The 26647-nt window shown below is 40.4% G+C and overlaps 2 protein-coding genes and 1 long non-coding RNA gene across 27 annotated transcripts in view; 1 reads left to right on the top strand and 2 right to left on the bottom strand.

Annotated features, from left to right (window-relative positions):
• The window catches only part of LOC111251887 (atrial natriuretic peptide receptor 1-like), a 149357-nt gene extending 130980 nt beyond the window's left edge, over nucleotides 1–18377 (top strand). For all 6 annotated transcript variants that reach the window (XM_086990051.1, XM_022808976.2, XM_086990050.1 and 3 more), the window contains 18 exons: nucleotides 300–440; nucleotides 4350–4485; nucleotides 4873–4961; nucleotides 5267–5405; nucleotides 7811–7895; nucleotides 8452–8608; nucleotides 8967–9050; nucleotides 9316–9489; nucleotides 10105–10176; nucleotides 11808–11961; nucleotides 12509–12848; nucleotides 13368–13517; nucleotides 13712–13835; nucleotides 14137–14276; nucleotides 14727–14830; nucleotides 15100–15198; nucleotides 15488–15579; nucleotides 15757–18377. In XM_086990051.1, the coding sequence (XP_086846177.1) occupies nucleotides 300–440; nucleotides 4350–4485; nucleotides 4873–4961; nucleotides 5267–5405; nucleotides 7811–7895; nucleotides 8452–8608; nucleotides 8967–9050; nucleotides 9316–9489; nucleotides 10105–10176; nucleotides 11808–11961; nucleotides 12509–12848; nucleotides 13368–13517; nucleotides 13712–13835; nucleotides 14137–14276; nucleotides 14727–14830; nucleotides 15100–15198; nucleotides 15488–15579; nucleotides 15757–15870 (2394 nt within the window). In that variant the 3' untranslated portion in view covers nucleotides 15871–18377. The remainder of the gene's footprint in view (nucleotides 1–299; nucleotides 441–4349; nucleotides 4486–4872; nucleotides 4962–5266; nucleotides 5406–7810; nucleotides 7896–8451; nucleotides 8609–8966; nucleotides 9051–9315; nucleotides 9490–10104; nucleotides 10177–11807; nucleotides 11962–12508; nucleotides 12849–13367; nucleotides 13518–13711; nucleotides 13836–14136; nucleotides 14277–14726; nucleotides 14831–15099; nucleotides 15199–15487; nucleotides 15580–15756) is intronic.
• LOC147755457 (uncharacterized) lies at nucleotides 5321–6602 on the bottom strand. 4 transcript variants are annotated; one of them, XR_015328298.1, is made up of 3 exons: nucleotides 6466–6602; nucleotides 5836–6093; nucleotides 5321–5461 (listed from the first exon to the last, which is right to left on the bottom strand). It is a non-coding gene; the product is annotated as an uncharacterized LOC147755457 (long non-coding RNA). The 4 variants fall into 4 exon arrangements; XR_015328299.1 differs by having other exon boundaries at nucleotides 5836–6096; nucleotides 6466–6581; XR_015328300.1 differs by having other exon boundaries at nucleotides 5836–6096; nucleotides 6393–6525.
• A 1285-nt stretch (nucleotides 18378–19662) lies between the features above and the next one.
• The window catches only part of Mctp (multiple C2 domain and transmembrane region protein), a 73378-nt gene continuing 66393 nt past the window's right edge, over nucleotides 19663–26647 (bottom strand). For 9 of the 17 annotated variants that reach the window (XM_086990056.1, XM_022806908.2, XM_086990057.1 and 6 more), the window contains 5 exons: nucleotides 26442–26489; nucleotides 25756–25773; nucleotides 25393–25499; nucleotides 24614–24821; nucleotides 19663–24352 (listed from right to left, as the gene is read on the bottom strand). In XM_086990056.1, the coding sequence (XP_086846182.1) occupies nucleotides 24278–24352; nucleotides 24614–24821; nucleotides 25393–25499; nucleotides 25756–25773; nucleotides 26442–26489 (456 nt within the window). In that variant the 3' untranslated portion in view covers nucleotides 19663–24277. Of the gene's footprint in view, nucleotides 24353–24613; nucleotides 25034–25392; nucleotides 25500–25755; nucleotides 25774–26437; nucleotides 26490–26647 lie in introns of those variants that run through there. The other 8 variants (XM_086990054.1, XM_086990061.1, XM_086990064.1 and 5 more) reach the window with 8 other exon arrangements.

Below are 26647 nucleotides of genomic sequence, written 5' to 3'. Positions count from 1 at the left end.
TTTGCTTCCGATATTTTTTTTTTTCATTGTATATATCCGAAATTTCCATTGAAATATTTAGAAGGTTAGTATTTAGGCATTTTCGATATTTTTTTTTAAATCTAGTTCGTTTATATGGCTAGCAAAAATGTAACTACCTTAGCACTGAGTGTCTTGCCGATGCTTGACCACTGCGTCGGATCCGTAGCGATTGACAAGAGAGCTGAAGCCATTTCCAAAATTAACTAATATATCATTGTACTCATTTTTTTTTTATCCTTCTCTTTGCATACGACCCATTCGTCGTTAACCCTTTGAAGGACGCCCGTAAGATGTACGAACAGCTTATGGTTATCTCGCTCATTATGCGGCCAAGCCGGGAGTATAAAAAGTTTGTCGAAAAGGTTGTGCTGAAAAGTAAGGCTGAACAAGTCAACGGGCCAATGATCGACAAATCTATTGTAAGTAGAATTAATATGTGCTATTTTTACCAACAATTGCTAATTAGGATATTTTCCTTGCTACAACAATGTGCTACATAGAATGTTATTATTATCGACTGTTATAAACGAAGCCCGGTTTTCGTACACAAGTTTGTTATGTTCTAGCATTATTTAAGCAACTTTTTTCAAAAACTTCGAATTACTTTAAAGAGGTACTATACAATGATACAATTTTTTTCCATAACCTAGTTATCGGGATACGGTTTTTGCATCAGTGAACTGCCGCGTTGTCATTAGAGTAGAAAATACACGTTGAGTTGTACCACCTCCATTAGATAGCCCTAATGACGTGGGTGGTCTTCTTCACTTCACTTCACTCCTCGCGCGCCACTTCTAAGCTTTTTGCTTGCCGCGTTACACGCAGCGGCTAGCTGGTGCCTGTTTGGGTTGTTCTACTTTGATCGAGATATAGGCGTATGTGCTTTTAGCTTCGAGACTTGGAACAGCAGGATGGGGCTTTAAGACTCTTGGTGCCTTCTCGTCGAACCTGTATCTTTTCTCTGACTGGCCCTGGGACATGGGCAAACTATCTGTGCTACTTATAATTGCCCTACAGGCGCAATGATGGTGCTACCGACGTGCGCACGTCATGACGATACGCAGCAGCAACAGCACGAGACGCAGCAAGAAAATGAACCGGAACGTGCAAAATAGAAGACGGCGAAATGAACGACTGACCTATTAGCTGGTTCAGGATCGCCGTGAGCACGAGAACAGTTTTCGGCAAGTCGTTCGTGATCGCGAAATAATATGAAATCTTCGATATCAGAAGGTTGGGGGGCATCTTCTCCAAATGAAGGCGGGGCAGCTGTAGATGCAGAAAAGTTTGGTCTGAACAAGATCAAACTCGATCTCGCCACCGATCAGCGGAATTTCATCGATCTTGTGCATCCACGGCAGTCGTCTTCGTGCATTTCGTTTTACAGATACTCCTCTTCTAGTATTCGGATGCTGGTTGTCCGCAGGTGTGCGTTCCGCCTGTTTTTTTGTTTACATTCTACTTGTCGTGGCTCTGCCGTTGTTGCCAGCGGCAACGGTGTGTTGTACCGGCTGTACTCCAAGAAACTGAGCCTCTTTCCCCCAAAATGAAAGCCAGCTGTACCGCATGACGGCGAGGTCGGCGTTTGCTTTGACGGCGTCATTTCACTACGTGTAAAGGCCAGACCTAATTCATGGATACGGGTTCATTTCTAACTTTACTGCCTTCCTACCTTTATGCCTAATACCTTCTCACTGTTCTCCATTGCTGAACCTCTTTGATAGCGCCTCCGACAGTGCAAACTTCAATATCATTTTAGGCCAGCCTTGAGTCCCACCCGGTGTAATATAATCTCGCCGATATTGTCCAGGACATTCGTCTTTTTCACTGTCGGCATCTAATGCTAAGAGCTATTTCCAGATTCCCCCAAAACCTCCGCCTAATGTGTACCCCCAGGCTATCAATTTTTTGCGTCACACCCACATGTCGAAGTTCGCCTGGCGCAACTCGATCCGTGTGAGACTTCAATCGACATGTTTCGTAACTATTTGGAGTTCGGTTGCTAATGACGTCGGTGGTGAACAGATGGACATTCTACATACACTGCCGACGAGAAAGCAATAAACATTGTTATTTGAGGGTTGTTTGAATTCTTGTTGCCCAGGTTCTTTTATGGGCCTAGACAAGCTGACGTCGAGAAAATGGAGCCTTTCCTTACACGTTTGCCAGACGACTGGCGTCGATGTGGCGATGTAGAGGCTGGCGGGCGTACCTGTTTCAATCGCCTGATCGCTGGTTTATTTTCATGAAAAACATTGTTGGTGTTCGCAGTCAGTTTAAGGAGTCGGTGACGTAGTAGAGGGAAGACCAAGGCGTGAGGAAGGCTACGGAGGCAAGATTAATAGGAGCCATAGATTCGGCAGCATGAAGCCAAGTGAAAGCTAGTAAAAAGACGAAAAGACTGAATGAAACAAGAGAAATTAGGCACGACGTATGAGTTAAAATTTTTTTTTATTCGGCTTCGCTAGTACTTTTTGCCTACTGAACAAAGCATATTTACCCCTATATAATTTGTGCATTGTCAAGATCTTATTGTATTCTATGATACGGACAAGCTTGTAATTGTTTCTGCAAGCAATTTGTGACATGTTATGTTATAATAAAATAGAGACGGTGCAAAATGATTAAGCCTTATTCGATTTGAAAACATCGTCATGAATTAGTTACCGGTTGTTATTGTAGTTTTAAGTCACCAACAACAATTCCTGCGATGCGCAGTACCACTGGACGCCGCCTTTCTATAGGCATCAATTATTACTTTTTTTTTTTTTTTTTTTTTTTTTTTTTTTTTTTTTTAGCCAGTTGCGCGCGGTTTATGACGACTAACAGAGCAAAGATTAGAAGAAAGAAGAATTATTAGTTATCTGGAGAACTAAATACAGAGAAAATGTTTCAGATTTAAGTTAGTTTCAGTGAAGATGCGACGTCTCCATAGGATCGAAAACAGCTAGTTAGTTTTCGTAAGGTAGAACAAAGGCAGGCGTTGTGACCCAACCGCAGATAGATTTTTCCTAGTTACTCCTATGATCACATCGCTCAGTGAAGTGCCAACGAAACGACCTTTGTCGATGAACAACATCAACTTCGGATGTATTCGAATTTCGGTGTTACATATTTTGTGGCTTCAGTAACCCGCTTAATCCGAAGACGTTCGTTATTTTCATCGGACAATACAAGCGGCCTCGATGACACGCGGAGTCGCTGCTATGATCTTGTTGAAACAGTTCTTTTTAATGGCATATTGAACCAGTCTCTCAGATGGGCTCATACAGCCCGGGGCCGATAGATATACATATGGTGCGGCTACATTTTGCAGGTAGTTCTTTTTATCAGATTCGCTTTTTTGGAAGATTTTTTATTAGGATATGCTACTATATGATGATAATGGTACGTAAACGCTGCGTTTTTTTAAAAATCAAATTTATCATATATGCATTACTTGATAAAAATCATGCACAACGGTGTATTGTTCAATTAGTAACGGTGTACTAATCAATCTTAGATACATCATGATATATATATATAACTAACGAGTAAATGCCCCAAATGGGATTGTAGGCGGAGACAGACCCTCGACAAATACGCGACAAATTTTGAAAATTTGTGAGCGTTTTAAGTGAAGGGTAAATTTCACATTACGAAAGCTTCTACTTTACAAGCTATAGTTCCACTGCTAACCTTCTCATGTGTTTATATCATTGCTATAGCCCAAATCGAAGGGTGCGCTTTTGTTCGAAGATATTCTAACTGATGAACGTAATGTTGGAATCGTGATGGTATTTGTGAACGCGTTTTGAACAAAGACAAAAAAATTGCTACTGTTTGGCTACATCGCGCGATGGACAGTGGACATAGATAGAAACCTTGTGTATCTTCGACACGTGTGTCATTTCAGACGCGAGAGTAGGGTGATTGAATCCAGCATGTCCGATGCGTGTATCTATTCAGCTAAATGCTTTTCGATCTACAGCCACCGTCGTATTACGCTCTACTAATTACGAAATCTTGACTACCAGGCTCATATATTGTATACGCATTAATTATTACACATATATAATTAATAGTTCGCCTGGTAATTGATTGCGCGTATACTATTTGCTTTTTAGGAATATACAACACGTATCTCTACCTAATGTGAGCCGGTAACAGAAGAATCGTTTAGCTTTTGTATGTAGTGATACCTGTTGGTGTTGTATTGGAGCTGGTCAGATCGACGCCTATGTGTACAGCCGCTAATTGGGTAGCAGATCGTTCCCTCTCACAAATAACAATTATTTTTCCCCTAATTTGTTTAACGCTACTGTCGTATACGATTTCTGCGTTTCCAGATTAACGAGCTCTTGGGCGGGTTCTATGACTGCGTGCAGCTATATGCGTGGGCTGTAAATAAAACGTTAAGTGAAGGCAAAAACCCGCTTGATGGGAAGCATCTCATCAACGAAATCCTCAAGTCAACACAAAATGGTTGATTAGTTTTTATGTCAGGAAGATTTACTTACCGTTAGTTTCTAAAAGGCATCTGATCATCTCAAGAGGCCTACATAAGTATCAGAGTCTCAGATTAACCAGTTGTTATCTTATTTGATGCTGATAGTCCTTAAATTTTCGATCGTATAATATCGACGAGCAGTAACTTAGCTGTTGCGTCAGCAGGTAGTGCACGTTCAGCAGTATGCAGTTCGTGGAGTAAGTTACGCGGTTTGTAATGTTAATTGCTCCATTCAGATGTTTGCTGAAGGAGAAATCATGCCAAGCGTCCTCAGGCGACTCGGAAAAATATACCTATGTCTCTTTGTCGATCCGAGGAATATTTCCATTTTACTAGAGCTAACGTTTTCATGGACATTTCAGGATTAACGGGCATGTTGCAGTTCAACGAAAACGGCGATCGTATGGCCGAATACGCCATTCATGATTTCAACTCAACTGGGCAAATGGATGTAAGACAATATAAGTTGCCTTTTAGAAAAATAAGAAAAAATTATTGAACGATTGTAAAGTTGAAAACTATATTCTTTATGCCGTCCCTTTATGTATGTGTGCATTGTATTTATTGGCCTATTCGCCAGCTATTCGCTTTAAGTTTACCTTTGTTTTTCCTAATAGGTCACAAGGCTTCTAAGTTAATAGTCATTCCTGCCGTTGCCGCATGCGTATGGTTACATTTCTCGGAATATAACGTCTGTGCACCGTTTGTATTCTTGTTGTCGATGATGGCGGCGATCCGGACGGTGACCGGCTGCAGATCGTGGCTATGTATAGTTCGCTAAACAAGACGGTAACAATGCTGCCGAATAAGTCGTTCTTGTGGTTGACAGGTTCATCGCCGCGCGATGTTCCCATATGCGGATTTCTTGGCGAAGCACCCCACTGCCGTGAGATAGGTAGGTGCGATAGGTGTCCCGACACTGTTTCTTGTCCCTTGCGTTGTCAGTTCATGCTTAAGGGTTCAGCAATAAACGTAAGGAGCAATAATGTTTCGAGTGACACGCATATAAAAGAGCTAAATATGGGCAGATTGATACAAGAAGCCTAAAAGCTGTAGCGAAAGGTACACAAAGGTACGAAAAAAAAAAAACAGGACCAGTAGCACTAATAATTTGCCTTATTATATCTGTTACGTATCTTAATACAGATCTATGTATGATTTAGAAAAGGTAAAATACATACGATTTTAATCATTCATATAGCTTACACTAACTAGTATATGGGACACATTTCGCTTAAATCAAAACTTATTATTACTCGAATGGCGTCACCGGTTAGCGGATACCATTCAAATTTACCCAACCCAACCCAACACAATGCACTTACTTGTTGTCGTCGCCGATCCAGTAAGGATCACACTCCTAGTGATGTAAGCAATGATTGCTTACATTTTAAATATGTAAACATAACAGTTTTCGGAATCAATAGAGCCGTGCATCTTGCGGCTTAATCCTTTTTTGGCGGTTGTTGCAGTTAGGTATTTCATAGTATATTTTCATAGTATTTTCGGGTCATTCGGGTTCGTGGGCCAAGTAAACGATTTTGCGTCACAACAATCCGGTCCTAAATCCTGTAATTCGTGAACTACTGGACGAGCAAACATTCGGCCAGTGTATTTCCGACAACAAATCGAACTACCAGCTTCAGGGAGGGCACAACTAGCGGATGCTATCCGATTGTGGAAAGCTATCTATTGACATAGGGGAATACAGGAGCTGGCTGGCATGCACGAAACCAGACATCCTTGTGGGAGTACTAAAACTTTTCCACTATCACTAGACCAACTGAGATTCATTTCTTATACGTAAGAAAAAAAAAAAAGTTCAATATACTTATCGATTATTTTGAATAGAATTGATTACAATAGAAGATAGCTGCCTCACCACGTGACAGAAAGCGACGCTATCTAGTAACCGTACAGTCTTCCAATACAACACAAAGTTTTATAATAGATACCGAATTGGGATCCTGACAGATTTTTTCTGCCAGTCGCATTAGAATATAGGTGGAAAACATCTTGCGCAAAATATAAGCAGATCCGGGAGCCGACATCTACAAATCTCGTTTCAAACACGTACAAAAGCTTGTTTTCGTCTGAGAATAGCTAGTCGTCTACACAGGGACAACTTCATATATTGAATTTGATCGTTGCTCCTTACCTTCTCATCGTCTTATCTCTAATGTATTTAGCTTGCAGTTGCAATACTCATGAAGCTTGCTACAGGTGTTACGCTGTGTATTCGATAAAGGACTGTCTACGAACAAATGGTAGTATAATGGTGCACTATCCGGAATATACGGCGGGTATATGAAAACGTCCTGCCCGCATTGTATTTATTTTTGTGGGGTTTCCAAAAAACGTATGTGCTCGGACGTTGTCATGATGGAAGACAATGCGTTTTGTGTCCAGTGGCTTCGATCGACGTTTTTCATTATTAATTAAACAGTTTTTAATTAGTAACTAAAGAGATTATTCTACTCTTGTGGTTAACCGTTCACGGTAGAGGTCCGAGCTAACCATTTTGCCAGGCCGCAGCAATTCGTAGCGCACGTTTTCTTCCCAATCCTACCAAACACGTAGCGTTCCGCTAACTGGTGTTAGGCCAGGCTTTGTGAGGCACATTATTTTGATTTACAAGCTATTATCGTACGTGGCCCACCTTCAATCATTTGTGATACTGTTTTAGAAATATAGCTTGATTTTGTTATGTTTGTTGCGGAAGCTCGCCAATGGAAACACGATCGAGTTAATTACTTTACGTCAATTCAAGTGCTATCGAAACGTCGAGTATTTTTTGCTTCAAATAGATGACTTGTTTGGTGGTGAGCGTTTAATTCCTTGGCGGCATGGGATTTCATCTATTTTTTTTTGTTATTTGCTCAAGCAGTACGAGGAAAATCATCCACATCACATTTTCCAAAACGAAAGCGACGGGACCGTCTTTAAATCGTCCCTTAAGCTTACAGATCTTGAACCTAAGGCGCACAATTTTCTAGGCCAGAAGAGCATTTGTGCGTCGATCACTCGCCTTCTAAAGGCTTAGCTGGTCGTATCCGAGCAAAATGTATTACGATTTCAAAATCTCAGCGCACCTGGAAACTAAAAATAAGTGTCGTAATAGAACAGTCTTATTTAAACATAGTTGAGATGAAATTTCCTTCGTATACAGACTGGCATACCATAATCCGCTTTGGCCTACGCGATAATCCTAGTAATTTTTTGTTGTCGTAAAGCGTATATATTTTAGTAAAATAATTATTCATTATAAGTAATTGAGTATACTTATAACCGGTATTTCAGAATCGCCAATTCTTCTCATTGTCATCACGGTGGTGACTTTAGCCAGCTTCCTTGGAATGGCAGTCATCGCACTCATATTTTACAGGCAAGCGTTTCCTTTGGATAATTAATAATAATAATAATAATAATAATAATTTCACCTTCGTCAGTGAAGCGTATTTTAGTATCCGTAAAAAATGGCTCATTTTCAATCCTACTAATGACCTATGTTGCCAACGCCAAACCTCCAATGCTAAGCTGCGGCAGGAAGTATTCAATAAGAAACTCATAGAAACGAGTAACAACCGACTTGGTTACAAGTAGTGCCTGTTGCTCGATTGAGGTATAATTAACTACAACTAAGGGCGCCTGCAACAAAGTAATGTTTGAAATTTTACATAAAAATATGTGCAAAAATACCTGGGAAACCAGATGCTCTCAAAGAGACCGTCAGCGTTGGCCCACTAATCCGTACATCAGATATTTTCATTCGAATGATATTGATAACATTTCTTTTATGTTGATGTTGACTCTGTGATATTAGCTGCATTTCTGTTTGTCTTAAAAATTTAAAATGTAAGAAAAAAGTCGAGCACTTCTGCCACCGCGGAACCGGACTATAATTTGTGGGTTTTTTTTTTGTTGTGGTCGCGTTTCTGCAGGAAAATGAAACTCGAAACCCAGTTAGCCAACCTTTGGTGGCATATCAAATGGGACGAAATCAGCTATCCGGATAAACAACAGCGTAAGTCTGCGACATCGCTTTCGATCAACGGTGATGGCCAAAATAATGGTGCCACCGAGTCGAAAACTTCACCGGTAAGCTGTTCGACAATGGTCGTCATATTTTTAATAGGGCAGTATTATCTTGAGAGATTTGACAACAGAATTCCACGTCCTCGTACGCAGGGCAAGTCTGTTACGTCTCTACATTATTATATGTTGTCTGTTAGACAACAATCATCTTTTGAAGACATGCTTTAGACACTTTTGAAAAGCCTTAAAATTTAATGACACATATTACTTGCGTATTACGGTGTGTATATTGTATCACATACGGGTTACTTAATTTTTAAATCATTTTATAGCTCTCGAATGAGGTTGACAATGCCTTGAAATGATTCATCATTGTCGCTTCAGTCTGAAAAATCAAAAATTATTTCTGTGTTATTTCCAGCGTTTCGGAACCGGGTTTCCTGTTGAAAATGGTGTTCCTGGAAGATTCGGAAATGTACATATTGGAATATACAAGGGCATGAAGGTCAGTTAAGGGGCTGCACAAACATAGTTTAGAGCCTATCATATCATTCAGTGTTAGCTATTGTAGATAATTGTAGACAATTAGATGGTAATAATTTCAGTGGTTGTATTGCTCAAATGATTCATTTAGCTAATTACTTTCGGATTTAAGGGAACGTACCTAATCATTGCTTTAATTTCTAGGACGCATCAGCTTTTTATGTGTGTTGTGGTAATTTTACTATACTTCCGTGTTTTGATGTTGTTATTACCATTGGCTTGGGCAGGTAGCGGTTCGTCAACTACGTATCTGCAAGTTCACGACCACCCGATCCTTTCTGCTGGAACTAAAACAAATGCACGACTTGACGCACGAAAACCTCGTCCGCTTAATTGGGTTAACCGCTGAGGATCTAAACGTTGGCGTCGTCATGGAATACTGCCCTCGAGGTAGCCTGCGGGTGAGTCGTCTACCCTATCCTTTCTAACTCGGGTACATATTCCAAATAGGATACTAGAAGACATCTAGATCGATGTAAAGACTATGTGCCAAAAATTGCACGCGTTTCAGATCTATCTGCCCCTGTTAAAACTATGTTGTATTTGATATACTAGCTGGGTGAAGGAATTCGTGAGATAATCGTAAGCCTGACAGCACAGACCTTCGCGATGATCAAAGCTTCTTTCTTACAGAATAACTGGCATCTTGCGACTAGACGACAGATTGAAGTCCAACGAGCGTTAATCCATCAACAATTTACATACAAATAGACGCTTTGCGAATTCATTTCTATCTCCATCTTGCCATGCAACATCAACGATGCGCTAATGGTAGTGAAGTAATGGCTGACCTTCTTCCGTTCAAGCTTACGCTACCCCAATGCTTTATAATGCTTCGCTTGTAGAATAGTGACTTGGCTATACGGCATTTGATGTTTGACAGAACGGCATTTTATGAAACAATTTATCGATTATAAATTTCAAGAAAAATTCAAAAATATACTTTGCAAAAACTACTTATTACTAGCAAAAAATATACTTTATTCTATGTAACCTGTTTTGCATATCAATTGCAGGACCTTCTCGAAAACGAATCCCTGCGATTAGACTGGACCTTTAGGTACTCAATCATCAACGATATTGTCGAGGTAAGTTTATATGAGGTTAACTTTTTCGTTGCAGTTTGTTCAGCTATCTATTACTACCTATACAGTCGTCGCACTTCGTAAATTGACACATCGTATATTTACCCACATATCAATAACTCGGCCAACGTTAATTCTGGTTTTCTGACTGATGTCCGCGCGATTTTTGGCTTAGCTGAAGCTAACAAACATCTCCGTTCGTATATAGACAAGTACATATGGTTGCAGAGACCCCACTAGCGTTATTTTATTACTATAGTCGTAAGGGAGCAGCTGTGAGAGAAATTTGTAGCAATTTTGATCGTGTTACACTATTCGGGGCGCATAACGAAAACCCCCCGAAACGTTCCCTTCAAAAGCCATATCATGGCGCCGTACGACATCGTCGTCGCCGTCTCTACCGTCAACGGTTACAAACAAGCAAAAGCAAACAGTTCATCGCTGATATTTGGCGTTACACGATAGTGATAGTACAAGAAGCTTTTCCTTTTGTTCCTTTCACGACTGCTCTTGGTCAACAAGGGGCAGTTTGCCCAAGGTGAAATACGATTCGTTTGATAAGGCATGCTCAACAAATAAGTCTTTGCAGGCTCCGCGACTCTCTCTCACCATGCACAATGTAGTAGCAGCAGCAGCGCCTCGTACTGTATCAACTAGCTGCCACAGTACTCTGAAAAGACGTAGCCTCAAGCCTTGTCTGGCCTCTGCGCCTCTTGGTGATTCGAAAATTTCAACACAACTTTTACAGGCGGCATTCATATCCCGCTTTTGCCCCCTGCGCAGCGATTGCTGACAATTTTGACCATTTTTGACTTTTTGCAAGCTGATTTATGAAGGTCAAACTGTTGTCACTTGGCAACCTGCAGTTTTTCATTCCAAGTGCTAGGTTAAAGTTCAGCGACCTTGAACTAGATACAACGATTCTTACAGCGAATCACAAGCTCAGTCTACTTTCCACCACCATCACTGATCCGTTTGGCGAATTTTCCTTCGGCCAATATTAGTATAGCATGGCGTAGGGAATCTGAGCTCAATTGAATTGGTGCCATGTTTGATATGATCTCTCTTTTCGATTTATTCTTTCTCGCTTTTATGATCGAAATCTATTTTCCTACACAGTATAGATTATAGTATATATATATACAGTATAGAGTGCCAAAGCTTACCTAGGTTATTCACCGTGTTAGGAAATACTTAACATCATTGGGAAAACAAACAAAGGGGTCTCTAAGACAGGATATCGTGGCCGAATGTCGCCAAGGTGGATCAATGAACGAAAAAACCCGCAGTAAAGTAATAATGCACAATGGTGTAGAGTGCTTATAAATACCTCGGGGTAACACAAACAGTGTGCTAAGCTTATGGATCGTTAAACCTATTTGTAGTTGCTGACGGACAATAGAGATAACGCGAAGGCGAAACCGTGTTTGATTCGTCTGCGACGTTGTCTACCGAAGAACGTCCCTTTCTGGAGGGCAGCGTGGGAAGAACAAAGTTACACAGAGGCGTCGTAGACATTCTCCCATGATTGAAACGAACGGTCTAATGAACGATGTAGCATGTAGCACGTACCTTATATATCTATTATTCAGCTACTCAGCCAGTGAGGTACATACTGCCGTTAACAATTTCAGGGCATGTGTTTCCTCCACTCGAACTTCATCGGTTGCCACGGTCGTTTGCGTTCGACAACTTGTCTTATTGACGCACGGTTTGTTGTCAAGATATCGAACTTCGGCCTGCGAGAGCTTCGAAGACAAGTCGCCCTACCAGAGATTGAAGATCCACGTAAGTGCAATGAAGTAGATGCTGTTAGCCTACCGAATTCTAGCGTGCACTACGCAATTAGTGTATATTGATAAGCAAAAGCACTTATTTGGCCCTAGCTGAACAAACAATTCAATAAGCTAGACGTGGCATCATTGACTGACTATACAAAAATTCATATTAGAGCAGAAAGAAGCTTGTCCCTGCTCAAGACGTTGAAGTTTACCGTTCAAAGCGTATCGGATGGCTTCCCGGAGAAGCGAGGCGTCTCTACAATCGAATTTGAAGTCAAATCACCTCATATTACTTTTAGAACAGCAGGCAAACACGTCAGTATCGCACCAAGCTGAACTAATCTCTCTTTGAATGCAAGTTCTTTTCGAAGTTCACACGAATACCGCGCAAAAAGCGTCCTGGCATAAAATTATAACGTCTAGCATTCACGTACGTATAGTAATATACGAATAATGCATACGTATAAGGTGCCGCATCTTACCTAAAAATTTGTCAAAATTCAACTTATAACTTCAATATTGAAGCTACGATCTTTCACATCTTATCGTACTAGGTGATCTGCTGTGGTGTGCGCCTGAACATCTCCGAGGCGACCTGCCTCTTCGGCGTGGCTCGCAGAAAGGCGATGTGTACAGCTTTGCCATCATTCTGCAAGAGATTATCACCCGTTCGGGCCCTTTCGAAAATCTAGAAAAGTACTCGCGGCATTTTCTACCACCCGAAGAAATTCTCTTTCGTGTCAAGCTGGGCTCGAATCCTCCGTTTCGACCAGATGTCACGCCAGATGACTGTCCTCGTGAACTGCTGTCGCTGATGAAGCTCTGTTGGAACGAAAGCCCATCACTCCGACCGTCATTTGCTATCATCAAGCAACTCATGAAAAAGTACACGAAGTAAGTTGCTAGCTAGAAGGTAGCGCGCTGGCGCCAGTCAACAATCCGTAAAAGTGCACGCGACGGAAGACCGATTCCGAGCGGGCTGAATTTTTGCAGTACGCCGACGGTTGACATTCGAACTAACGAAATAGGTATTCAAGTAGTAAATACGTCTAAGGGGCGACTCTTAACGTTTGCGTGAAGATATTCGCCTTCATGTATTATAAAACTATGTATTATGTGTTGAGATTATCGGTGCAGCCATGCTTATGTACATCGGTAAGCAAGCACTGATAGAGGAAAATTAATCAGAAAAAACTTCACTAGAACAAAAAGAGGTTTCGCTTATAATAATACTTCGATAATAACATTTACATTGTAGTACATTTTTATTGTATCTCCAGGCGTGAAATGGCGTCCGTTTGCTAAAATCGCGTAATACTTTCCGTGTATCATGTACTGCCATAAAACCCATCGGTATTAGCCAACGGTAACTATAAAGGTCATACTGTGCGCTTTCCGTTATGTGCCTTCCAGGTCCATGGGAAGTAGCAACTTATTAGACAACCTATTGAAGCGGATGGAACAATACGCCAACAATCTCGAACAACTAGTTGAAAATAAAACTGCACTTCTCGTCGAGGAAAAGCGAAAGAGCGACGAACTTCTATATGAAGTGTTGCCCAGGTAAAGATAGAACGTCAATGGTCGATCACTGGCAGGAAATGCATTTGGTTTGTTTCGTTCGAATAGCTGTCAGCCTCTCCTGAGCTAGCCTCACGCGGCAAGCGTACCTAGCTTTTACAGATCGTTGACAAGTACGGTCGATAACGGCAGAGAAGCGCACTGATCTTGATTAATTAAAATAATTGTGTGCTTAGGTACGTGGCCGAGCAGTTGAAACGTGGTGAGTACGTGAAGCCAGAGGCGTTCGAATGGGTCACCATTTGTTTTAGTGACATCGTAGGCTTCACGCAGATCTGTGCTAATTCAACACCTATGCAGGTAAATGGGCAAGCGCTCCGACTGAGTTGGCATTCAATTTTCCAGATGCTTTATCCATAGTTTCGGTATGCGCACATCGTATCCGCTAACGTGTTAGTAACTGTATCTATGGCACCGTAGAATTGACTCATTCTTGTTTTCATTTTCCCGATCGTATTTAGTGATACGGTGATACTTTTAGGATCGGAACAGCAGATGAAATGCACGGTAAATTCTTAAGTAGATGAATAAGTGTTCCTGTGGCCTTTCCCAGTAACTGTGGGACTATAGGCAGGTGCTAAATTGTGCCTTCAATGCTCAGGTGGTGGACCTTCTGAACGACCTATACTCGTGCTTCGACGCAATCATCCAGAACTACGACGTGTTCAAAGTCGAAACCATCGGCGACGCCTATATGGTCGTAAGCGGCTTGCCCGTCCGTAACGGAAATGAACACGCCAGGTGAATTGGCGGCAAGCGAACAGCGAGCCGATCAGAATTTTATTGATTTTTTCTCGCATATAAATGTGATCCTTTTTATATTACCATTGAAAAAGAAAAAGAAGCCAACCAACGCTCCAGGAAAAGAATTACTTCGAAAAAGCGCTGCGCCAACATGTACTGCTTTCTGGTCTGGGAAAAAAGAACACGATTATGCTGGAAATAACAAATCGTTAGATCTGTCGTAACGTCGTTATTGATGCACCCTTTAATCATAACATTATTATATAGTACTATAACAGAGATACATTTACGGAAAAAAGGGATTATAGTGACAAATAGGGCTACATTTGCACACTATAGTAGACGATTTTATGGATTTCGATCGTAGCTATGAGTAGACTCGCTTAGTGATCGGGAAATAATTGTATATATGTATATTATATATACGACACTAACTGCGCTTTGCAGGGAAATCGCTCGGATGACCCTGAGTTTGCTCAAAGCCATTAAACAGTTTAGGGTTCGGCATCATCCCACCGAAAAGCTGCAACTTCGTATAGGGGTTCACTCAGGTAATTCTAACGTTGCAAACATTTTTGCAATCAACAGACTATCTAAAACCATGCGTTTACTCAATACGCATGTATTGGTTTCACGCAGTTCCATCACACGCGGCGTCGTTGACATTGGCTTCCGGTCTAGAAGTAGATTGAGAACTACGGCTTTGAAAGGGCACCCAGTTGCATGTAATGGAATTGTCACTATCGGCTGTCTCAGTGGCAGTTGAATGCTGGAAGTAAGACGATTAGAAATAAAAACATTGTATCTATCTTTCCTTTAGGTCCCTGCGCAGCGGCCGTTGTGGGGTTAAAAAGGCCAAGATATTGCCTTTTTGGTGATTCCGTTAATACGGCCTCACGTATGGAAAGCTACGGAGAGGGTAACGAATTATTTGCTAATTTCAATGGCATTGCTGTAGTAGGATTAACGCGAGGGCCTATCGAGCTCCGTCTGTGAACGTGATGAATAATACTCCACTCCGGAAAACACGGGGTTTAGAATCGAATCCCTTTTGGCGTGTGTACTGCCGTCGCCGTTGAACTAAGAAAAAAAAGCCACTCAAGAAGGAAGTGATTTTTGCATTCATGTAATTTTCGCACGTATGGCTACCCATGTATCCGTTGGTCTAACTAATATTGTACATTATTTGAATAATTTTTACATTGCAGCAATGATGATACACATCACAGGAGATACGAAACGTCTTCTCGACACGTTCGGCACATTCAAAACCACCTGCAGGGGCGAGATCCAAGTAAAGGTAAGCATCACGTACGCTGCAATGTGACACGGGAACGATTAATATATATGAACGAAATTTTAGGGATGAAATAAGCGGTCCAGGTTCAAAATCAGGCATAAACATGCCTCGTTTCCAGCCTTCTAAATTTGTTCTAAGCTTTAAAACGCACAAATGTTCTCGTGCATATACTTACAGGGAAAAGGACAAATGATCACGTACTTTCTGGAGGCCGAAGATCCGCCGTTTTCCCCAGAGATCGGTCTTCAGGGCACCTTCTTTACCAATGAACATCTTCTCAAAGATATCTGAACTCGAAGAAAAACAACTCATGATTGTCGACAGACAAGCATCATTGCTTCACTAGATCGTTAGTTATAAAAATTAACTCAGCCTTCATACCCACATATAAATACAAACAAGAATATATTTGACAGAAGTCACTACACAAACGTTGTAACCGTCTACAATCGCCAATCTATTACCCAACCTGGGGGTCTAAATGATTATATACCTATATAGCTTAGGGAAAAGGTCGACTGAGCGACAACGCAAGGAGAGCTACTGATATAAGGCGTTACCTGTCATCATTGCATCATATCGTCCACAACCTATGTATACGAGAAAAATAAATATAAATTACGTATGTACAATTCCCACCCTATTCCCTAGCAGCAACTAGTTTTGAATTAATGGTACCGGTGATGAGGGTTAGATCTACGGAGTGACGTGATTCAATTCAGTTCAATAAAGGGTAATCGACCAGGTTTACCGAAATAGCACAATGGATATCTGGTGCCTGTACCATTATAGTACACATGATTTGTACATACTATGGCGAAATCCATTCGGTACATGGAATTATATAGTAATAACAACACGAACATGACCACCATTTACAATGAGAGAGTAACAGCGCTAAATTTGGAGGGATTTTGTGAGAGGGCAATGCCTTTAACTATACACCTAAAGCTGTAAATGTGACAATTATATAAAAGTTGGCGAATATTACTAAGTAGCATATTTAATAACACTGCGCTTATATAATATAACGCAAATGAAATCGGGTGCATGACCACGAGATAGAATCAATGGACGTGCCCCTCTAAACCGTTGTATGATTGTCTATTAAGTGAAGTACAATGACGATCGGATGCCGACCGAATTTGTATCTCAGGGCTGCCAGCGATCCGCTGGCATTGATAGGCCTACTCGTCGTAGCGTGGTTGTTGCTATAGGAAAATCTTATTGTATAATAGGAACACTCACCGTGATTCGTTGATTTATAGCATTACGAGGCGGTGGTCCAAGATATACAACTGTACATTTATCGCGTATGTCAAAGTTACTAAAAACCGTACGTAAAACAAAAAATATCTAATTGACCATCGATAGACAATACCTCGACTGTTAGTCGAGGTATTGTTAGGTTAAGGCTAATTGGCACCTAAAAAGTTCTCATCAGCTTGCCTGCCTCGAAGGACCATTGCCATAAGCGAATGCTGGATGCCTAAATTGTAGAACGTTCCTGTCGAGCAACGGAGCATTTCGGACAATTTCAACCTAATAAATTGACGAAAATTGGCTAACAAACCATAGACATTTCCATTTTTACCTCGTCTCGAGCACCTACCTTGTACTCGCCGAACCTGAATGACCAAGGGGAGCGCTAAACATGGCCGTCTTCATGAAGCCTTTCAGATGCCGTTTTCTCTACGCATATATGCGGCAATTTAAGAGAATGCTACTATTGATATAAACAAAAGAAACTAACTGACACCGAGGTGAGCGTATGTTTGATACAGAGTGTGTGATGAGTCGACGGTGTATCGCGTGCTATTTTAGATGAACTAGACAAAGCGGTGACGGATAAATGTCCTCTTATTACTTTCGTTGTATTGTGAAGCGTGTGAATATCGAAACTATGAAACAGGATGATTTACTATCAAAGTAACGGAAACGCACGTCGGGATGCAGCTTATTTCTATATACATCCACATACACACACATTCTTTAATATTGAATATATTATGTATTTGTAAGGAAAACATAGGAACAGAAGCACAAACACCTTCGTAAAATTGCATGCGTAGTACAGTCGGGATATATATATATATATACACACACACACATTATAACGTTAATGAGTTAAGCGTCCTGTAACGAACGTGGGGAACGCAGCTCGACGCGTAAAACACTGCTCGTTCCCACCTTCTATTACCCTGTTCTGCTTCGGGGGTGCTTAGCTCGCCTACGGCATGGCTCAGATAGTAATCAATAAGAGATGTTACTGTGGAGCGCTAAGGGTCAGGGAAGGAATCTCTTCGTGGGGCTCCAGTTACAGTCCAAAAAGATCATGTTAATGCATTTAAAATTTTGTTTTTACGACTGGCCTTAATGACTTCATTTCAGTTTCTCACTATCATTACCAACTGCAGGTGAGCTTCAAGCTATATAATTTACCATTCATAACGACAACGTTGACTCAGTCTTCCGGCAAATTTATTCGATCGACTTCTTCTTCGACAGTATGTAGTTCGATATAATTAGTGCCATCTGTATAACTGCCGGGCTGAACTATTTGTGTGCTTTAAGCTGAAGACAAAGCGTGCTCTCGTTCCCCTTCCGTCGAGGACCAAAACAGGGCATTGTATTTCACGCATTGTATATTGCATATACGGCATGCAAAAGTAAACATGTAAATCTAGCGTAGCATTATATTGTATCATGAGTATGACATATATAATACCACTACTACTACTACCCTATACATATATTCTTTGTGTACACATAAAATGCATATAAGATTGAATGATGTCTTTTTTCGGCGTATTCATTACTATATAGTCGTACATTTCGTCCTTATGCCTGACATTATGGCAGCTTGGCAGAGCAAATAGGGTTCTTTTGTCAGTACGAAACGTAAAACTCGAAACATAGATGTATGAGCATGGGAACGCACAATAAATTGGGTATCCGGGATAAAATGGGAGTGCTCGCGAGCATTCGCATTAGTTCATCCGCTACTTGTGTTGCTGGCCGATTAAAATGGGCAATTCTCTTTGAAAAGAAGCGAGACACTTATCATGCCAGAGACAACGGCCATTGAGTAGTAGGCAATCCAACGCTTTCGCAGCTATAATTTCGTATTACTATCACTCATGCTGTCGCCTTGGTCACCGTGAAACGTCACCACGCCGCTGTTGGGCTCGTTTTCTGTTCTCTAGCCTTGTCGCGTTTCGATGGGAGCTACAACACGCTGACCCAGCTTTGTTCCTCAGCGTCACAGTTTCCGTTCCCAAAATAATTACACCCGTAGCGAACTATTATCACTCTGAAAGCTTTTTTGAGAAGCACTATGATTTCACCATGAAGGTCCCAATGCAGTAGAGTTTCTAATGTCTCGATTAGTTGCCAACACTATCAACGATTGCCGATTTTTCCATGCGTTGATCGAGCGACAACGGCTAGTTCCAACGGGCTTTTCACAGGACTGATTACTGGTACAAAGCTCGCTGTCTAGCTAATCCGCCCGGCCCAATTAAGCACAGCATTTTCAGGGTTTTTTCATGTCACTTATGTATATGATGAAATCGGCAGTCTGAGCGATCGCCAGTTCCCAAGTAGCTTTGGAAAAATTCCGAGATTTTTATCAGTATTTTTTCAAAGTTAATAGTAGCTGCACGGACGAATAAATACGTCTGCAAGTCACGTGCCTGCCTGAACGGCCTAAGCGTTTTATCAAGACATCTGGTTTAGTCTAGATATTGGTTGTCAACAGCGACAGCAATTTTCTGTCAATTAACTCCGAACACTCTGTACGTTCAACAGTAATCTAGCCGTTCGTATCCGTAACTACCTAGCAGTTTTAACTTCCGACGTTCACGACGGAAGCCGTAGTAACAGCTTCAGAAATCTATAAGACATATTTGTCTTAGAAATATTTGTCAAGACAATTGAAATTTAATTTAGTACGTTTATTTACTACACGCGATTAAAGTAAGTTAGTATCGATGCGAGTACAGACTAAGCATTGTGCAGTGGACGTGCGATACGATGCCTTATTTCCTAAATCGACTGCTCAGGAAAGAATATCTCAGTAAATTAAAGGATTGCATGTATTTTTTATTGTAAGTTATCTTTAGCATATTGCGCCTTTCGTACCAACTGAAATAATTAATATGATTTGTTTTATTACTATATTATTATTATTAACTTTTATTGTTATCACCTGGCTAAACTCTCACTCAAACGTCTTCCCGCCATCTTCATGATTTTTTAATTAATTAATAGACTAACAATAATCAACAACAACAATAACAACAGACCACACTCCAGTCTGAGTCAAACTTCGGTTAATAAGTTCATGTATCACGTATATTACAATATCTTCCGACTCTGATAGGGGGGTCACCGAAGCAATCATCGGTGACCCCCCTATCAGAGTACCACAATAGGGTGACCCATCTATATATATTCAGTTTGCCTATGTACTTGTGTATTGAATGAAACGAAACGATTGGTGCTGTAATGCAGTTTTCTCTTCTTCTGTAAAAATATTATACTTCTTTTATAAATTGTTTAAATCGTCCAGTAAACCTATGATGGGTTTGGTAACGGGAGAAATGGTTGGCTTGTTTTCGACTGTATTTTTTCTTTAAACCGGTGAACACCCGCTTCAGCCCGCTTTCTAATGATAGCAACACTTATAAACTTATGATTAAAAACGATGAAATTTAAACGTCCAAACGTTAATCGTACGAGTTATAGTAGAAGCTAGGGTTTTCATAATACAGTATCCATCTCCAACGACTTTTCGTTCTCAAGCGCACAACGATAACATGCTCTCTCACTTTTACACTGTTATCATTTGTAAGTGACCATAATAGCTTTTTTTTTTTCTTTAAGACGGTTCTTTTTCTCTTGCTGAGAGAAAAGATAAGCTTCCTTTTATGCTCACCTATCTACTCAGCTAAATTATATAACTAGCAATACATATTTATGTATAGTAATTATTGCCTTGAAAAATTAATAGCCGATTAATATTATCAGCGTCTTCACGGTCATCATTCCTCATGTAACCTCTTTTTGTCTAAGAATTGGCAAAAGGTCAACTTCATTCACATGTACTCGTTGGCGCGAACAAAGTTGAAGAACTGTGCTCGGCACGATATTCACTTTGATACTCTTATATATATATATATATATATATATATATATATATATATATCGAGGTGTTTCTTTTTCTGTCTAGTTATATATTCATAAAGAGTTTTATATATATATATCTCGGCGATTCTCGGAGGTGCTTGCAGCAAGTCTTTCATAGGAGTAATGGTAGCAATGGCCGTTAGCAACTTGTTATTCTATCAGCTATACATAATCTATAACATAATTTAGCGCTCATGTTATGCTATTATATGCAGGAAATTAACAAAGATAAAACAGTTTGATATGCATTGGTAAAACGTGAGTATTCGAGGACGCTTATCGATACGCAATGTAACACTGCATTTATTAGTAGAGCTTACGCTTCCCAATTCGAAGCGTTGTCCTAATTTTCCTGCATTCATCATTGCAGTAGCTGGATTCTTTGACGGCGGTCCTGTTTGGGCCACCGCTACAATAGATAGCTTCCAAGCATTGCAGAGACTCCTTTTTAATATATATATGTATATTAAATAGAAAAAACTAATGTAAATGCGTAACAGTGCCATGTCGTTTGCTTGAGCAGTAGAGAAGCGGACTGCTGTCAGCTAAATCGAACAGAATTGAGTACACGCACCCGCAGGAAGCTCCTAACTAGACATATGTGTACGCGCAACAAAACTCATGGCTAAACCAAATGGGTACATAGTACGAATTGATTAGGCATCGCTTTGAATACAACTAGTTTGAGACTGAAAAGAAACGGGAGCAAGCGCTTGTTATCGAATTCCTACACTAACGAACTAACGTCAGTATAAACTGGCAAAGTCAACATCGTTGAAACGTGCGAGCGGCACCATAACGGTTTTTCGACCTTCGGCGATTAACATCGTAATTTATTTTATATATATATACATATATATTTAATATTATAATGCCTTTACTGATTTGACTATCGTGTTTCAATAAAAAAAAAGGAAATTTTTCGACGGGCACACTTCAGAGACGTTCACTTGTGACAAACGAAAACGTAAAAAACTTTTAGCGGCTATTCATTCAGGCATGATTTTGTTTTTCCCTCTCTAATTCCTCTCTCCCACGCGTACAGCGACGTCTCTTGGCGTTGTGTGGCGCCAAAAATATAAAATGGTAGTTTCTGCCTTCGCCGCGTTCGAAATATGACGAGCCAATTGGTAGCGGTTAACTCTAGATAATAAAGGCAATAATTGTGTGACGCTGTTTACGTTGTTAGTCTAAAGCTGAAAGGTTGAAAGAGAACCTCGGGTTCGCATCATTTCTATAATCGGGTGACGGTCGAGGAAAAGAGTACGGCCAAAGTCCAACTGAACGAAGTCAACGGTCCTGAACATCAGTCAATAGCAATACGAACAGCAGCAAATGGGTTGAGAAAACTGACAAGGCCGACAAGCGGTCTGGGCAGGTTACGAAGTAAATGCGGCCGTCACGTGCGTTTATGACACGAATATGTCGGACGCGACATAAACGACTCCAGAGAAAACTAGTATTGTAATCTAATGCTGTTGTTGATCGCATAACAGTTATCGAGCGTTAGAAATGTGCCAGCAGGGTTGCTGCCCCTCCCAGGTGCATGTCTAATATTTGGAGCCGTTTACCAATATCTGGATTAATATGAGTGATTGCTAGCGAATGACCATCGCATCTAAGAACAGCGATCGCACTTACTTTCAACTGTAACTGATCACAAATTACCTTCAGCTCTGAAGGTTGACCTCGGTATTTACGTAGGTAGTTTTAGTGTCAGCCCTTATCTGACATGAACACTTACCGAAAGCGTTACCGTTACATTTCGATCTCACAGCGTGAACTGGATTTAAATTGCGAAGAACTTACTTCCCTCTATCAAACGCTGAATAATACCAAGCAGCTTGAATTTGAGAGAGCTAAAGCTTCTCAGAGAAGGCATAGCACTAGGAAATAGAGATCGGGGTACAATCTATAAACAAATTGCACCTGAAAGCCGACAAGTGCCGACATATTCTTTTCGTATGTATCCGCGGGTCGCACACATACATTTGCTGCTTGACTAACAATTCGCTGGTAGTTCTTTCACAGTCGTTATCTTTAGAATGCTCATATTTATGGCAGTACTTTATAATATTGGTAAAAATCGTAGTTATTTGACTTAATCTCAATGAATTGTTTAATGAAAAGAGATAGGTTTTTATCACTACGTGAATTATGTAGATTTTAAATAGAAGATTAAAACGTTCAGTTTATATGCGTGTGTGTATGTGCCCGATACATATGAATACGAATTCTGTTTGTACCAAGTGCATGCGGCAGCTCATAAGCGGTACGAAATCTAAATAAAAATTGCACTGACGATATTTTTCCTTCGGTATTTTTGTTAGACTAGGCCAACAGAAATTGATCAAAAGAAAGCAAATGAAACTTCAATTAGGAGTAACTTGCATGTCACTTATCTGACCCTTCAGCATAATGCACATTGGTGGTTTTTCATTGTAAATATAGAATACGAACAACGTAAGTGTCAATAAAAACACCTGAGAAAATTAACTTCCGTTCAGGTTAGTTTCTGTCAGGAATTGCTCCGAGAGCAAAAATTGTTTCAGCATTTGTATATGCTCATAAATATAAACTAATACCCCAAAGAAGTGTCCGTCTTTTCATCTCGAATAATAAACGTAATTGTAAAATAGCTATACAAAAATACGGTATATGTGTAATCATAACTATTTCCAACAATACGAATATAGAACTTAGTTCCTCAAATAACCTATCGTCGAAAGTTAGCGGTCTGATTAAAATGCTTGTCAGCTTTTCGTCCCATGTTCAATAGTTGTTTACCTCTATTTAGGTATGACGTCTCGGAGTACCAATTAAGATAGTAACAGGAAGAGTTCATATCGAAACTCCATTGTACAAGTAAAGGCAAACATCCTAGTAAAGCTGAAAAATTTGTTTGTTCTAACGTTCGTATGAGATTAGACAAGAATAGCATCAGATACATCTGATGTCAGCAGTTCCCCATCATTCTCTCATTGTTTCTGTTTCTTATTTTAGATGTATAACGCAGCGATGATCGCCGTAAAAGATTATCAATAAAGGTCATTAATGTTTACCGACAACTGTTGCTGCTACCACGAACGAATCCAATATTGAGATCGGATCTCGTTGACGAGTCCGGTCTCTTCAATGCTGTTAGCCAGCGCCAGGCAAACAGCGAGCTTCGACTCTGATCTACAATTTTTGATTCCTAATTTGACGTCATTTGCTTTTTAACTGTATTACCAACAGTAGCAATAATTATAGTTGAATCTGTAGGAAGCTGATGAAATCGGCCCTTCCGTCGATCATTGTAAATTATGCTTGAGATGATGCTACTGGTACGGATGATGAGTAGATTCGGCAAATGAGACTCGATGCTACCAGATCGGCAACAACTCGAAGAAACATGGACATCGTCCTTTTTCGTGTTACCGTAATCTTGCCAAATGTGTGCCGAAGTCCGTTGCAAATATGGCATTTCGGCAGGAGCGGTGCACCGGAAGTGCGGCTGCACGTGACGTCATTTCCGCTTGCGCGCTTTCCGGTCGGCCTCCCCCGACGAAGCCTGTACGGGCCTCAACTCGCGGCTGTTTAGCTATCGACACGTGAGACAAAAGAAAGGAATAATCTGATAGTTAGGGCAAAACGACAACTTTGTGTGGCTCTCTGAGACAGAAATAGGGAAACCAACGAGTCATCGTACGCGTTGCGTAAACATGCACATATTACGTTTGAGAATATTCCTAGAAATGTTTCTGCTAGTTTGATCATTCATGCAAAGGATTTCATTGGTAGCGAATCGCCATTATCGCCGGCAATGACTATTCAACCTTGGCCCTATGAGTTGAACGCTTACCCGTTCCTCATTGTCGGGTACTCTGGATAAAAAGTCGAGCAGTTCGTTGTTAGGTATCACATCAGGGTTTCGGAGCTTCCTTGTGAATTTATTAATGCCCCATATGAGAATTATGTAGCGTAACGGCACGAGATAGAGGAGCAGGGAAACTACGCACAATGCAACCACTGCTAGCCACGATAGGAACGAAACGCTAAAGTTGAATGTACTACAATCAGGAACAGAGATCAGTGCAGGAATATACCGCAAATATATATATATATATACACGTTAGTTCGAGTTCAACTCGATCCAAATTACCATTAAATGAAGTTACCTTTATGCCGCTAAAGGCCTTATTCGTGTACCAGTCAGTAGTGTGAAAGTTATTTGGAACAGGTTACTTACCTGAAATATCCGACCGATCCGATACAATTCGTACTAAAACAATTTACATAAATAAAAATAAGAGAAATCAATGCAATATTAAGCAAAAAAAAAAACCCATCGACATTGAATTCCTTCCTTGTGGGAGCCTGCAGTGACCTTCCTTACGTCTTCGGTTATTCCCAATGTGTGAGCAAATGCTTGAACTCACAGCGTTAAATATAGTCCTAGTGAATAAGTGAAACTTTGAGGTACTTATGACTGGACGGGCTAAGAAGTGATTTCTACTTATATGTATAACTACTTATATGTATATGTACTTATATGTATCGAGTTCATAGCTCAGAAAGCAGCAAGCTAATTCCTTATCGTCTGAATATCGATTTACGACTAAATTATCGTATACCACTTACTTTTTGACCCTTTCGCCGAGAGATGCTGCCTGACCAAGTACATTCTGAATCATGGCAGTGATCTCTTGTACCGCCTGAAGACGCTCTTTTAACGACTTCTTCTCTTCCTGAAAATAGGGTAGGCCTCGGATATAAATGACTACATTTGACGTTCCGTCCGTCGATTTGACCAGGGAACCTCTCTAATGGTGTAAAAAATACGCACGCGATCGTTAGAGACACAGCCAGTGTGTAACCAGTAAGAAAAAAGAATGTATCTATCCAAAGAACAAAACGGCATTGTAAAGCTGGCGTCACTAAACAAAGACACAACATGTAGCAGGGCAATAACAGCAAATGGTTGTGAATGAATAGGGTACTCACTGGCGGCTTGGGCTGTTTCTGTCAACGGAACGAAACACACGCAGTTTTGTAGTTAAGTAGAAAAAGTCAAATAGAACTATGATGACACAAAAACGAATACGGGAAACGATAATGTAAAGGCCTTAATGTAGAAATAAACAGTGATATATAGGAATCTAATGAAAACTATTACAAACTCTCAGTTAGAAGCCTAACAGTAGAGCAGCGGACAATTCTGTTTTATTCAGTTGCATCCAAAATTCAGGCTTAATTTTGGCACTGGTAAAAAATCGTGCTTGCCAATCGATCGAAATACGCGAACGCTAATAGCATATATTGAAAAAATAAATTATAATATATTATGTAATAAAAAATATGAAAATTAAAAAGAAATCAAAAGTGTGCTTGTCGAAAACTTTTAGAACGTATTAAGTTACGCAATTTACGTAATTCTACGATACAGGTAAATCGTATCGCGATATCGTAACCACCGTCGCCTGCTTTGCACCTTTTTTTTTTAAGTTTAGAAGGCTTTTTAAAAGTTTCAATTAAATAGCCTATTATTATTATTATTAATGTAAGTTTGGCAAATTTATAAACGATTTAGCTATAAATTAGCCCTGCTCTCCATATTAAATCAATTTTATTCCTTTAAATCAAGTCGTTATATGGCAAACAGTAAACTAACTTGATGTACACTTACTCACCGGACGATCTCTATCTTCATCGTCGTCATCTTCATTATAATCGCATAGCTGGAAATATACAACGAATTCAGTAACGAGCCTTAGTAATGCCGAGCCGCTTTTCTTTGTATATGTTTTATAATTCAGCACAATGGACCCGGAATCAAACAGAAGTTCCTGACATTCTCTCGGTCGTTTTCGTTTTACTGAGATGTCAAGTGTGAGCC

The sequence above is a fragment of the Varroa destructor genome, unplaced genomic scaffold (genome assembly GCF_002443255.2).
Source record: "Varroa destructor unplaced genomic scaffold, Vdes_3.0 BEIS01000005.1, whole genome shotgun sequence".
NCBI lineage: Eukaryota > Metazoa > Arthropoda > Arachnida > Mesostigmata > Varroidae > Varroa > Varroa destructor.
Note: the sequence above shows the minus strand (reverse complement) of the source record. Positions and strands in the feature narration are given on the sequence as shown.